Source organism: Phaseolus vulgaris, chromosome 7 (assembly GCF_051622355.1).
Source record: "Phaseolus vulgaris cultivar YP4 chromosome 7, ASM5162235v1, whole genome shotgun sequence".
In the NCBI taxonomy this organism is placed as follows: Eukaryota; Viridiplantae; Streptophyta; class Magnoliopsida; order Fabales; family Fabaceae; genus Phaseolus; species Phaseolus vulgaris.
The window spans coordinates 54,579,046-54,593,123 of NC_143504.1; the positions used below are offsets into that span (position 1 = coordinate 54,579,046).

At 32.2% G+C, this 14,078-nt stretch overlaps 2 protein-coding genes across 2 annotated transcripts; both read left to right on the forward strand.

Moving 5' to 3' along the window:
- Positions 1–670: 670 nt before the first annotated feature.
- LOC137830322 (putative 2-oxoglutarate-dependent dioxygenase SLC1) lies at positions 671–3,282 on the forward strand. Its single transcript, XM_068637590.2, has 4 exons — positions 671–1,071; positions 1,232–1,479; positions 2,299–2,650; positions 2,772–3,282. The coding sequence occupies exons 1-4, from the start codon at positions 796–798 to the stop codon at positions 3,054–3,056; spliced, it is 1,161 nt and encodes a 386-aa protein (XP_068493691.2). The 5' UTR covers positions 671–795; the 3' UTR covers positions 3,057–3,282.
- A 2,479-nt stretch (positions 3,283–5,761) lies between these two features.
- On the forward strand, positions 5,762–13,507 carry LUT1 (Cytochrome P450 superfamily protein). The gene is made up of 9 exons (XM_068637591.2): positions 5,762–6,379; positions 7,702–7,998; positions 8,091–8,288; positions 8,983–9,084; positions 9,518–9,658; positions 10,691–10,798; positions 12,029–12,111; positions 12,378–12,540; positions 13,188–13,507. Exons 1-9 carry the CDS (start codon positions 5,900–5,902, stop codon positions 13,221–13,223), a joined length of 1,608 nt encoding a protein of 535 aa, XP_068493692.1. The 5' UTR covers positions 5,762–5,899; the 3' UTR covers positions 13,224–13,507.
- The last annotated feature ends 571 nt before the right edge of the window (positions 13,508–14,078 follow it).

A 14,078-nucleotide genomic window follows, 5' to 3' on the forward strand; every position in this document is an offset into this window, starting at 1 on the left:
AATATCAATTTTTATAATATATATTTTTGTATTTCTTTTCAAAACACGCACATAAGCAAATTATTAATAAAAATTATTTATTAGCAATATCTAAAAGACTTTAGTTATAGTAACACTTGAGTAATAATGTAAATTTTAATTAACAATAATTGATGAAATTCTTTCTTCTCTTACTATATAACTGCTTAAAAGATATTGTTTGTTTAAAATGTAAGATAATTTTGGTTCAATAAAGTAAAATTGCTAAAAAGGAGAACTTTTCTTCTATACGTATTTAATAAAGTTGTTTATATGTAGAATTTGAACTGAGAAGTATTTGTTAAATTAAAAGATTGTGCATGATCTAGAAATGAGGTAATTACTGGTACTAATGCTTTGAATATGGACCTGAAGCATATGGAGAGATAAGTCGTAGGGCTATGTCAAAACCTAAAAGATTTTTTTATTTGTAGCACAAAAGTCAGCTATGAAAATAGTTCAAGGAATGCATGCATAGAGAGAGAGGTAGGTCCTATGAAAGGCACAATTAATCTCCAATTAATGCATAACGGTTGAAATAATAATGCAGTTGTGTTCACAGTGGCGACCCTACTCAAGGTCTGACTCAACTTTTGTCAACCATTTTGTTAATATTAGAATCTCTCCACCATCTCTTCACAAACCTGAATCTGGTTTCTCCAAAACTTGCTACTGTTCCTCACCCCACACTTCTCTCCTCTTCACTATATATACGCATCAAAATCAACACAACATTATCTCATCCATCAAAACTTGGATTTTCATAAGTCAGCACACATGACTCCAGCAATGGTAGGAAATGGCGAGAGTGTTACACCAGGAAGTCAATATCAGAAAGGAGTTAAGCACCTCATGGAGAGTGGCCTTCACACTATACCTAAAAAGTACATACTTCCACCTTCGGATCGACCAACTACAAACTCAGAAGACTCAAATGTTGCCAAGCAAAACCTTCAGCTACCCATCATTGATTATTCTGAATTGCTTGGTCCAAGAAGGCAACAAGTCCTTCAATCCCTGGCCAATGCTTGTGAAGGGTACGGTTTTTTTCAGGTGAGAAACCAACTAGGCACATAACTTTCCTAAACTTGATGAAATAGTGAAACCTTGTAACTATAATGAGCAGCATATATATAAAACTGTTAAACAATTTTGAGGTTGTGTATTTGACTGTTGGATGAAGAATGAGTTTGATTTTGTTTGACTGATGCAGCTGGTAAACCATGGTATCTCAGATGATGTTATGAGCAGCATGAGGGATGTGAGTGGAAAGTTCTTTGATCTTCCTTTGGAGGAAAGAGAAAAGTACATGACAACTGATATGAGAGCACCTGTTCGATGTGGAACCAGCTTCAGCCAAACCAAAGACAGTGTGTTATGTTGGAGGGACTTCTTGAAACTTCTCTGTCATCCTTTACCTGATTTCCTCCCCCACTGGCCTGATTCCCCCTTAGACTTCAGGTGTCTACACTCTCACCTTAATTAATTACACATAACCTAAATTAAATATTAATTAATACTTAATCTATTCACTCTCTCTCTCTCTCTCTCTCTCTCTGCATAGACAACCAATTTAAAGTTTAATATACCTAGTATCCATCTATATATGTATATATCAAAGACTACAATTAGTGGCAACTTTCTCCATAAACAAATTAACAACTTCATGCCAACGAGATCGATGCAAGTGGTAGGATTAAACAACACTACTAAGGCTCTTAAAAAAGGCTCGTGACATGATCTTATGCCATAACATGAAATAATCTCTTTTCTTAAATATTTTTCAACTAATTAAAAAATGTTGCTTCCACTTCTTGCAGGAATACAAAATTAAGATTTAAGTTGGCTGACAGTCTCGTTTGGTTGTAGTTTCATTGCGAATTTTAATATAGTCAAAAATTAGTGTCAATTTGGACATCAGTAATAGTCTTTCCGTTCAAACAAGGTTGTCTTAAGTATAAAACAGATCTAGTTGATAAAGTCAATTATAGCAGTCACACTCGTCCTTTAAAACTTGAAAATATAGTTAAAGTCAATTATAGTTATCACAGCATCATGTTAAACCTTATGTTAACGTTTCAAATAGACAAATAAAATATGAAACATAAGAAATCAGACAAAGGAAAAGTTATTTTCGGTTGTGTTCTTCACTTTATAAACTGTATATGTCTAGAAAAATTATTAAATCTGTCAATCTTTGTTGGCTTGAACACTTAACTGGTAATTGTGACAAACTTAATTATCTTTTACTTACAAAAAATTTCATTAATTGGAATGTAGGAAAGTGGTGGCTAGCTACGCAGAAAAAACCAGATACTTGTTCCTGGTGTTGATGGAAGCCATTCAAGAGAGTTTAGGAATCATTGAAGGAAAGGAAGAAGAGGTGACAGAAGAAAAAAACAACATCCTAAAAGACTTGGAAGATGGGAGCCAGATGATGATTTTCAATTTGTATCCACCATGTCCTGAACCTGACCTAACCTTGGGGATGCCCCCTCACTCTGATTATGGATTCCTCACACTCCTCCTCCAAGACCAGGTGGAGGGTTTGCAGGTACAGTTCCAAGGTCAATGGCTAACTGTTCAACCTATGAATAACGCTTTCGTTGTCAATGTTGGTGATCACCTAGAGGTAACACATTCCTTCATTCATACACTACATTACACATTCTTAGGCGTGTCTCAATTTAAGAAATATGAATGAAAAAGTCATATCCTGAAATTCGTTTTTGTTGGGTTGAGTTGATTATCAGATATACAGCAACGGAAAGTACAAGAGTGTGTTGCATAGGGTGATGGCTAATGCTGAGAAGAATAGGACATCAGTGGCTTCTCTCCATAGCCTTCCTTTCAACTATACTGTAAGACCGTCACCAAAACTTATTGACGAAGCCAATCCCAAACGTTACGCAGACACCAATTTTCATACTTTTCTTGCTTACGTTACCAGCAGAGAGCCCAAGAGAAAGGATTTTCTTGACTCCAGGAAATTGACTTCAACATGCCTAGAAGGAGAAGAAAATAAACAAATCAAATAATTTATTTCACTACATTATTGGAATTTTATATAAGTTGAAGTGAAGTGGCATGGCACACAATAGATGGAGGTTATCTGTGTAACATATTATTATTAATGTTAATTTGGTAGGACACTCTGATTCTCACTCATTATCGTGAGCGTGAACAAAGATGCTAGTATTGATACTTCAATTAATTACGGAAAATAATAATTAGATATATCTTTGGAGATTTTCTTCTCATTCACACTGTCATCATAAGATGACTAGCCAAGATTAGTTCTGCAAAAGGAACGAATACCGTAATATCCATAAATTACTCTATTACATAACATATTATTCATATATATATATATAGATGTATGAAATCACCTAATTATATTTTCTAGAATTTTTTCTAATACAGTGAATATTATGTATTACGTAGTCATGTACTGTAGAAATCACATAAGAAATATAAAAGAAGGGTAAATCATCGATAATTTATATCAATATACAGAAGTATATAAGTAAATATATTTCAAATACATTAATTAATGCAATTAATTATATTTGGTCCATTTCAAAAACACTGGTTTACAACAAACCTCCGTCAAATGGATACAAGATAACAAATAATAAATAAATATTTTTTTAAAGATTCATATAAAGAATATTTTATTAAAGATTAATATTGATCCAATCCAAGATTTTATAATTGATTCACATATCATACAATCATAGATCATGGTAAATACATTACATCAAAAGTCAATATCTATTAAAAATTTATGTACAAAAACTTTCTTCAACTTCTTACCATTTGATGTTTTAATTTATATGATTTGGACAAAGAGTTAGACAACTCTAAAATTAAATTATAAGTGCTTGTACTTACTACATACAATTATAACTTGGTTATATAAAATAACCTCACCCAACTTAACAGAATTTTGCCGCTTAAGCTATTAATTATAGCTACATAAGAGAGATAATTGTTGCCCTTTTGGTTTTAAGCTTGTGTGAGAAGTGTTACCACTTGGACATCCATATGGTAATCGAGAAATAGTACTCTTCAACCAAGTTAATAAATCTTGCTTGAGCATCACAAGCACTAAATCAACGCTCAATGAATAAATTGACACTCAAGGGAGATAGAGATAGGTAGAAACAAAAAGTTTTGAAAAATTCTCCTAATGGTTTTCAAGCCAATTTCTACTCAATCTAACTATTTTATAAAAATATAATCCCAAATTGTTTTGATCAAGCTTGCAAGGGGAGTTGACTCATATAGAATCCTTTGTCACATGTACATGGGATGAATGAGAATTGAATTGCTTATAAAACTTCTTCTTGCTCTTAAGGTCAACATGAGAATAATCTTCTTCTATGTTCTTCTTCAAGGAACCTTTCTTGAAAGAGGAGAAAATTGAGTTTTTTTTCAGAAACTTGGTAGTTTAAGAATTTTTCAATACCCTTGGAGTTTCCGCTACAATGAGATGAGGATTCCATCATTTTGGCATGAGGTCTTCATATTCTTTTTTTATTTTTTTCTTGTTTAGTTTTTTTGTCTTGTTCTTTAATTGCTTTGTGTCTTTTAGTTTATTCTTCATTCTTTAAGTGTCATGTGTCTTTTTGTTCTTAATTGAATTATTTTTTAGTTCCTACATGTGTTCAAGATTACATAACATATTGTATATTGTATTCCTTTACTTGTTATAGGTTCTATCAAATGCTTTAGTAGCTTAGCTTTGATTATTCTAATATTTCAAGTTGTTTAGAATCATGTTTAGTTGCATTACATGTTCCTCATTCCATTAGAAGTAGTTCTAAAATTTTTGCAAAATTTTGTACTCACAAAAACATGAAATTTTAAACACATGTCTTCTTCTTTTATCTGATCATGATTTGCTATTAGATCATTAGCAAGTTTCAAAACATTTTTTTTTGTTGTTGTTTATGATCTAGGTTGAATCATATATAGGTTATTTCCTTTGTTTTCTTAGTTGAATTTGTTTAAAACATGTTTCATACTTTGCTTGTTGATTTTAGAATTGAATTAATGAATTTTTTTAGTTGCTTCTTGAATTGATTTGAGAGAAAAAAAAACATTCTAAAAAAAAAGTAAACAAATAAAAGATATATAAGAAGCAAAAGCAAAAAGAAAAGCAAGCAATTCAATCAAACACTGTACTTTTTATGCAAACTTGTTTATATTTAGTTCCACTAGAATTCCATAAAACAAAATATTATATTATAATAAATTGATAATTTATTTAGATGTTAAATGAATGTAATGATGTACACCTATCATTGTCCTAATTTTTTAAAGATTTGTGATCTTTGATAGCTCCTCTTGTCTAAAAGGCTAGTGTAAGGACAACCGAATACACACTAATAAGAATGCCCTAACTTATTAAATGACATGGACACCATCATGCACATGGACTTGAAGTCCAAAAACACCTCAGTCTACTAAAAACATAACTAATCAACAATTAAGGACAATATGAGTTCATTCTCAATGCTAATGTAGGTAAAACACCACTAATAATAATACAATACATTTTAATATTGTAAAAGTTGTTTTAGCCATGATAAATTTTTGTAAACAACCATATTTAACTTAAGACAACTTTTGTAAGCAACACATGTTAGGTTGTATGATAAAAAAATAATCTACTTACTTATAGTACCAACATAGTGATAACAAAATTATTAATTTTTGTAACAACTATTTTAAAATTACATTTTTAAACAATTTCCATTTGGTTCACATAGAATGAATGGATAAAGGGGAAGATAAAAGGCAAAGCAAAGCAAGTAGTTGATTCACTCACTCTGCGTGGGAAACCGGTGGTTCCATCCACCACCGTCTTCAAACAATGCCTTACTCACTGTCTCTCACACCCATCTCTCTCTTCTCTCTGCGTGGGAAACCGGTGGTTCCATCCTCTCCGTCTCCCAAACGCTATCGCTTCGCCGTCAAATCCTCCGTTAACAAACCCCCAGACGCCAGCACCAAGTCCGGTTCCTGGGTCAGCCCCGACTGGCTTACCTCCCTCTCTCGTTCCCTCACCGCCGGGAACGACGACTCCGGCATCCCTATCGCCACCGCCAAGCTCGATGACGTCTCCGACCTCCTCGGCGGCGCGCTCTTCCTCCCTCTCTTCAAGTGGATGCAGGACTATGGTCCCATTTACCGCCTCGCCGCTGGCCCCAGAAACTTCGTCGTCGTTAGCGACCCCGCCATTGCCAAACACGTGCTCAGGAACTATGGGAAATATTCTAAGGGCCTCGTTGCTGAGGTCTCCGAATTCCTCTTCGGGTCTGGTTTCGCCATTGCCGAAGGCCCGCTCTGGACGGTAATGCTCGCCTTCGCAACATTGTTTTCTAGTTATGTTTATGAGAAACTGAGAATGTTTTGAATTTTTATAATGAAAAAAGTTAACTTATTATATAGCAATTTAGCAATTATTATGGTTAGTGTGACTTGATCTGGATAAATTTCTCTACAATAGCTTCTATTAGGAAAACAAATTAGAAGAAAAATCAGATGAGCTTCTCCAACAGATAATTTGTAGAAGCACTTCCTTTTTTAGGTTTTCTAAAAGATGATTTTTAACTTATGCCTAAACTAGTTTGTGGAAGAATTTGTTTCATTTTTGCTTCTCATTTTCTTATCATATAATGTTTATGAAAAAGTTTGATTAAACACTCCTACACTAAATAAATATTTATTTCTAGGAGTCTAATTTGTCAGCACAATCTGTCCAGACACGATTATAGCCTGTTGGACAAACTTCTCCATATAAACTTTTAGAAGAGAAAAATAAGAAAGATAGAATGAAATGAGTTTCTCTATAAGATAAAGATGAGCTTATGCACAAGTTCAAAAATAAAAATATAGAGAAGCTTTATGAGAGAACTTCTATAAATTAATTTATGCAGAAACTAGTTTTAGCTTATGAAGAAACTCTTTCATTTTTTTATTCTTAGTTTTCTCTCTTAAAAGTTCTTATGTAGTAGTTTGTCTAGAAAAATTCTAAAACATTGTCATCCAACCAATAAAAAATACTGTTGAAATTACTTTTAAAATAATTATTTTAGTAGTTAATAAACTTAGCATTCACGGAAGTTTGTGATTAGATGACGATGTAAAAAAGTTTATATTGTTGGTGCTTATATTATTTACTTTTTTTCAATAATAAATATTTTTTAATACATTAATTATATCTAATTAAAATTTATATTAAATATATATCTTTAAATATGTAAACTATATTTTGAATTTCAATGAAAAAGATATTGTGATACAAGATTATTTTTAACTATGAACAATTTAAAAAAAAAAAATATTGAAATTCAATTTAGATATAAAAGATAACCCAATGTAAATTGAAAGGAATATGCAATTAAGAATATAGAGTATTTTGAGAGAATTATTTTTTATAATAGCAGGGATAGTATGTGAAATGTATGCGAGAAGAGAGAGAATATTAATAATGTCTGATAAGGAGAGTGGCTCACTTTGATGGTTATGTATTCCAATTCATAATATTGGAGTATATATAAATTATTTACTTATATACGACTAAATTGGTACTATTTGTGTTTCTTGTCATGATTTTATAGCTTATTTTGGGCGACAGGTTCTTTGTTACAACTGTTTTGTGATCTATATTAGGCAAGGCGCAGGGCTGTGGTTCCATCACTTCATAAACGGTACTTGTCTATTATAGTGGATAGGGTGTTTTGTAGATGTGCTGAGAGATTAGTGGAGAAGCTACAACCTGATGCACTCGATGGAACTGCTGTTAACATGGAGGCGAAGTTTTCACAGTTGACTCTTGATGTTATTGGTTTATCTGTATTTAACTATAACTTTGACGCACTCAATGCGGACAGTCCTGTTATTGAGGCTGTTTACACAGCATTGAAAGAGGCAGAGGCTCGATCGACTGATCTTTTACCATATTGGAAGGCAAGTTAATCTTACAATCATGACATGGTTTTTCTTACTCCGTTCTTCATGTCATGTATATACATATTTTTTTCTCTTTCTTTGTATTGCAGTTTAAATTTCTTTGTAAGTTAATTCCAAGACAAATAAAGGCTGAAGAGGCTGTTAGCATTATCAGGAAAACTGTTGAGGATCTCATTGAAAGATGTAGGGCGATTGTAGAATCTGAGGGGGAAAGAATTGATGTTGAGGAATATGTGAATGATACTGACCCTAGTATTCTCCGGTTCTTGCTTGCCAGCAGAGAAGAGGTTTGCTGTATTCCTGTATTTTATTGCTGACGTCTATTGTTTTTTCATCAGTGTTTGTTGCTGTATATTCGAAATGTGTATAATTATTTGTGACTTTATAGAGATTTCACATGAATTAGACGAAATATTAAGTTGTCTTTTCCTATTTATTATAGATCTATTGAATCTTTGGATTAGTGTATAGATTTTATTGGTACATTAATGATTGTCAGTCAATAATGAGCATTCTCTTCTAGGTAGTTTAGGCTGTGATGTTGATTGATCATAACACATTCAAGCAGTTGTTTTCCTTGTAATTCTTTGTTATTTACTTAAAAATGTTTATTTATTGCTGTGTTTTTTCTCGTTTACTGCATTACTTTTTGAGAAGTTTTGAACCATCTTGAAATTTTCTGATTTCTAGTCTTTATTCCACATGGAGATGACTTTTTGATTTTCATGTTCCTTTTGTGTGGTTGTGCTTACTGCTCAATCTTTGAGTTTATCTGCATAATTTAGTTACACTCCCAAATATGAAGGTCTGTGCTGCCACCACTTAAAACATGCCATATCACGTGATGATGACACTTTTTGTTGTTTTTTCTGGATCATCGATCATCTCAACCTTGTATAATTCCGCTTTATGGCACGAAGAACTTTTTTCTTTGGATTTCTGCTCTCCATGTTTATTTCTATTTGACTGTTCTACATGTAGGTTTCCAGTGTACAATTAAGGGATGATCTTTTGTCACTATTAGTTGCTGGTCACGAGACCACTGGTTCAGTGCTGACCTGGACACTTTATCTTCTAAGCAAGGTATCATTTCACTCCATTTCTTCCCTTAATACCTCTTTATAACCCTCATTGACAACTTTATGAATTGACTTCAAAGCTTCTGTCCCATTCTCTCATTAGTAGCAACGAGTTGCTTTTGCACATTTTTCATGGGGCAATGTGGGAATTGATTACGTGCATGATCCAATTGCAGTTTTGTTTTCTGGAGTCTTCAAAATAATCTAGCTTTTAATATGGAAACTTGGAAATTTTAAAACTACGTTAAACCTGGTTCAAAGATATTAATATCAAAAGCATTGTTCAATGACCTCAACCTTCTAATTTTTTTCCAGCTTTCAGCTGGATTTACGGTTTTTGTGAACATTTATGACTGTTATTTTGGATTTACTCAATTTTGTACATGTCTCTATATTATAGCGTACTATTGTTAGCATTATGAGATTTATTTATGCAGGATTCTTCCTCATTGGCAAAAGCACAAGAAGAGGTAGACAGAGTTTTACAGGGAAGGCGCCCTGCCTACGAAGATATTAAAAATCTTAAGTTCTTGACACGCTGTATCATTGAATCACTCCGGCTATATCCACATCCTCCGGTAGGTTGCAATGTATCTTTTGTGTATGCCAGATCTACCCTAGTTTATGCTTGTTATGAAAATTAGTTAGTATGGTAAGATAGAAAAGTGATAGTTAACCTTAAAACTAATGATATCACTAGTGTGTTATGTGAGGAAACTGAAATTTGGTGATATAGTGATAGTCATTGTTGAAATTTTTTGAAAGCCAGTTGCTTCTGGGATTTGTGAGTTTGGTAGTGAAACCTTAGGTTAATAGTCTGCAGCCTGAACCTTTTTCAAGCTTTCTAGTGTGCATTTGAAGCTTGTTTCTGTCCAGTTCTCTGTTATTCCCCTACATGTGTGATATGGCCGTTTGGCTCCTTTTCTGGGCTTCATTTTTTCTGTCATTACATTGAGGAGTAGAAAGGTTAAAGTTGTCTAACTTGGGCCTTCCCAACAATTGGAGTTTAGCCCCAATTTAATCCAGTCACAGGTTGACCACTATCTCTCCAATATCAGCTGTGTCAAATCTCCAGCTGCATCAACTTCTAGATGTGTCTATTTCCAGAAGCATCCAGTTCCAACAGTTGTAAAGAGTACTTAGTGCTCCAGTGCTCTTTTTTGTGGTCTATAATCATGCCCTTTGTTTCCTTTGTAGCCTTCTGTAGTGGAGTCATATTATTTATAAAAAATTGTTTAAAACAAGCTTAAAACCCAATTTTCTAAGGTCTCACATTGAAGGAGGCTAAATAAAAGTTTAAATGTTGAAGTAACAGAAAAGTTGGAAATATTATGGATTAAAATGTCATTTTTTATTTTATTTAATGGCTTGTCTTAATTTCCCTATAGAAATCAATATTTGGGAAAAAATCTTAAATCAAACAGAAAAACTGAATTATCATTTAGTAATTAATCACTTTAAAATATCATTATTATATCTCTGAACAGTCTAAGTTCATTGCTGTGTCTTATTTTTCTTAAATACTCCTTTTGGAGCTTCCGATGTCAGATATGTTTCATCAAAGTTATAATTTCTGATATTCTTATATAATAACCCTATGCATCCTTAAGGTGTTGATAAGAAGAGCTCAAGTTCCTGATGAGCTTCCAGGTTCTTACAAAGTCAATGCTGGTCAAGATATTATGATTTCTGTATACAACATACATCGTTCTTCTGAGGTATTTACTTTCTGTAGCCAAATCTGTATACTTTTGTTACAAAATTTGGTTATGGAATTTTAAATCACTGTAATTAGACTTTTCCAGTAGCTTAATAATCAGCAGATGAGATCCTTGGTTTCAAGCTGTCTAAAAGTTTAATTTACTATGGCCTATTGTGTGACAAACCTCTTTAACGAATGCATCCCTACTATTCTTCTTTTATTCACCTTCATTCTTTATGTGACCCCTCCTTGAAGTAGCTGAATTTGCCATGTTCTACTATCTACGTGTGTTGTTAAGGTAACCACATATTATACCTATTTCTATTGCAATCAGGGTTAGGAGACCTGTGAAGGCAGCGTAGAGCCATTAGTATTAGATTTAAATGTTTTTAATTATTGTAAAATGATTTAGCTTTGATTTTGCTCCTTGTAAAACCTTCTCTTTGTTTTTCATACTTAACTTGAAAATCGTTGTTTTTAATCCGTAATATGATCTGAGACATACTGTTTATATATTTAACTAAAGGTCAACTGACTATTTCAAGTAGCTTCCCACTAGGGTCTATACTATAATGTCAACATGTGACATCCTTAAATTTTTTAATATCCTTAAAATAATTGTTATTTTTTTATTTTAAAATTAATGTTAGGGACCTAAAGTTGAAATTAAAATTTTTTGGAGTGATGAAAGTAATAGAAAAATATTTTACAACATCCAAAACAAAATTTATTCCTTTTATAAGTACTAAAAGCAGTGATCTCAATCTTTTGAGGGATAAAAAGCAAATCATTTTTATACGGACTAAAATCAAAACTTACTCATTTTCCAGGGATTATTTATTTATTTCAAAATGTCCTTTTCTTGTTTTTCCCCTACTATTTTGATTTACAGGAAGAGACAGAGAAAGAAAAATGATACTGTGAATGACAAGTTTGATTTTAAGAGAGCATAAAAAAGTTGTCTATTTCATTTTCAGTTTTCAGTATAGCAATAGAAAGCAACTTGCGTTTATGATTTTTGTTCATGATTTTCTAACCCTCTCACCCCGTGGTTGCTTTGTTTAAATTATTGATTCTTTATTCAAATATTACGTGCCCTGTCATCATGCATTTGCTACGGTGATTGGAGTTGTTTTTTTTTTATCATTTGGCAAATTAAATTTGATATGCAAGTTGTTGCACTGTCTGAATGTTATTGCTGAATTCACTATTTTGATCTATTCTTTAAACTTCATAACTTTGCAAGGTTTGGGATAGGGCTGAAGAGTTTATGCCAGAAAGATTTGATTTGGATGGTCCGGTGCCAAATGAAACAAATACAGATTTCAGGTTTGCATTATTGTTACAGTAATCATTCTTTCTGTCAATGTTGACAGAAATTGCACCTCCACTGTGGTCGCTAGTCACACGAGCTGCACTTGCTAGTGGCTCTTCCCTACCCTTCTCCCCTAACCTATTCAGTATCGTAACTCACCATTTTTAGTTTTGTCCTCCAGTGGGGAGAAGGGACAGTTCATTCTGGTTATATCTTCTGTGGAATATTTTTTGTTGTATATCATAGTTCCTCAGATTTTATGAATCAAAACATGTTGCAGATTCATTCCATTCAGTGGAGGGCCCCGCAAGTGTGTTGGTGATCAGTTTGCTTTAATGGAAGCTATAGTTGCTCTTGCAATATTTATACAGCACATGAACTTCGAACTGGTTCCTGATCAGAATATCAGTATGACTACCGGAGCAACAATACACACAACAAATGTAAGGTTATTCATTCTTGTCTTTGAGATGGGTTTCTACAAGAGACTCCTTTTTGTGCTTTGTTTTGCAAATCTCAATGTAGTCATCTCAAGCTTCATTCTTTCTGGGTATAAACATCTTTCAGGTTCCTAAAAGTGTATAGGTTATCCCATTAATTCCTGAAAATAAGAAAATTAAAAGGAAAAAGGTATTTGAAATGCAATTTATCAATCACTTTAGTCCAAAATTTAAAAATCATTAGATTTAAGGGATAATATTAACATATATTTAAGCACTAAAATGACAAAAAGATGTTAAGATCAAAGCCTAGAAAAGTCATCAGGAACTTCTTTTAAATTCTGTTTTTTCTGAAACTAATGAGCCAGACCTTGTACTATCAGATCATCTTTTTTCTCTAGTTTTGCTTAAAAGAGGAAGAAAATCTTTTAATTTACTCACTTTCATTATCATGCTTTTGAAATGCTTAAACGGGAAAAGTTTCACTTACATTTGACCAATATTTTCTAGGCTTCAACTTTCTACACCTTGTAAAAGTCAAGTTGCCCTCCTTTTCTAGAATGAAAGGGTGCACCTTGAGTGATAAAGGGTGCTTAAAGAACTGTCCTTTTTTCTACTGTGTAGTACTGATAGATTTTTTTTTTTTGCAGGGCCTTTACATGAAACTGAGCCAACGGTTGAAATAGTTGACATTTACAAATTCTTTGGGTGATTTTCTCATTTTTTGCTAGTTAATATACCACAAGGAATCCAGTAAATATGTATTAGATAACAATTAGTTTCCATAGCCAAATTATTTATTCACATTTTTCAAAATGTTGTAAAGAAGTTTAATTGAATTACTAAGTGAATAACTACTGTAGAGAAGTCTCAGTCAGTCATGAGATCTTGTTTTCAATTAGCAAATTCTGCTATTAATATTTATTTATTAAACTGTAGTCCATTTACTTGGAAATTGAAAATGACTTAATTATATTGTTCTTTCTCAAAAACATGTTATTTTAAACTTATTTCTTTTGAAACATTTTTTATATCTATTTTTATTATAATTTTTAGTTTCATCTTTTCATAATTTCGTAGTGTTTTATAAGTTTTTTAGCTTTTGGAATCGTATATAAGTTTTTTGTTCTTGTATTAAGAAAAATTGAGCTTTTACTTTTCATTTATTTTTGTATAGCCTAATTTTGCTTATTTTTTTAATGTTCATTTCAGTGGAATAAAAATATGAAATCAAATTTCACTTAAATGAGATCTAGCGTTAAAATTGTATTAAAAAGATACCAAAAGAAACTTATTTTCGTAAATAAAATTATCTAATTTAATTGGAATTAGTTGGTGCCTAATATTATTTTAAATTTAAAGATGTTGTAGACTGAAATTTCCATTTTGTACTCTTTATTAGTCCTTTAATCTTTTTAAACATACTTTAGTTACTTCATTTATCAGTATTTTAATTCTTCATTCAACTTATTGAGTTATCAATGTTAAACGGCTGAATGAATGGGTATTGAAATAGTACTCTTGTGATAACATATGAAAAA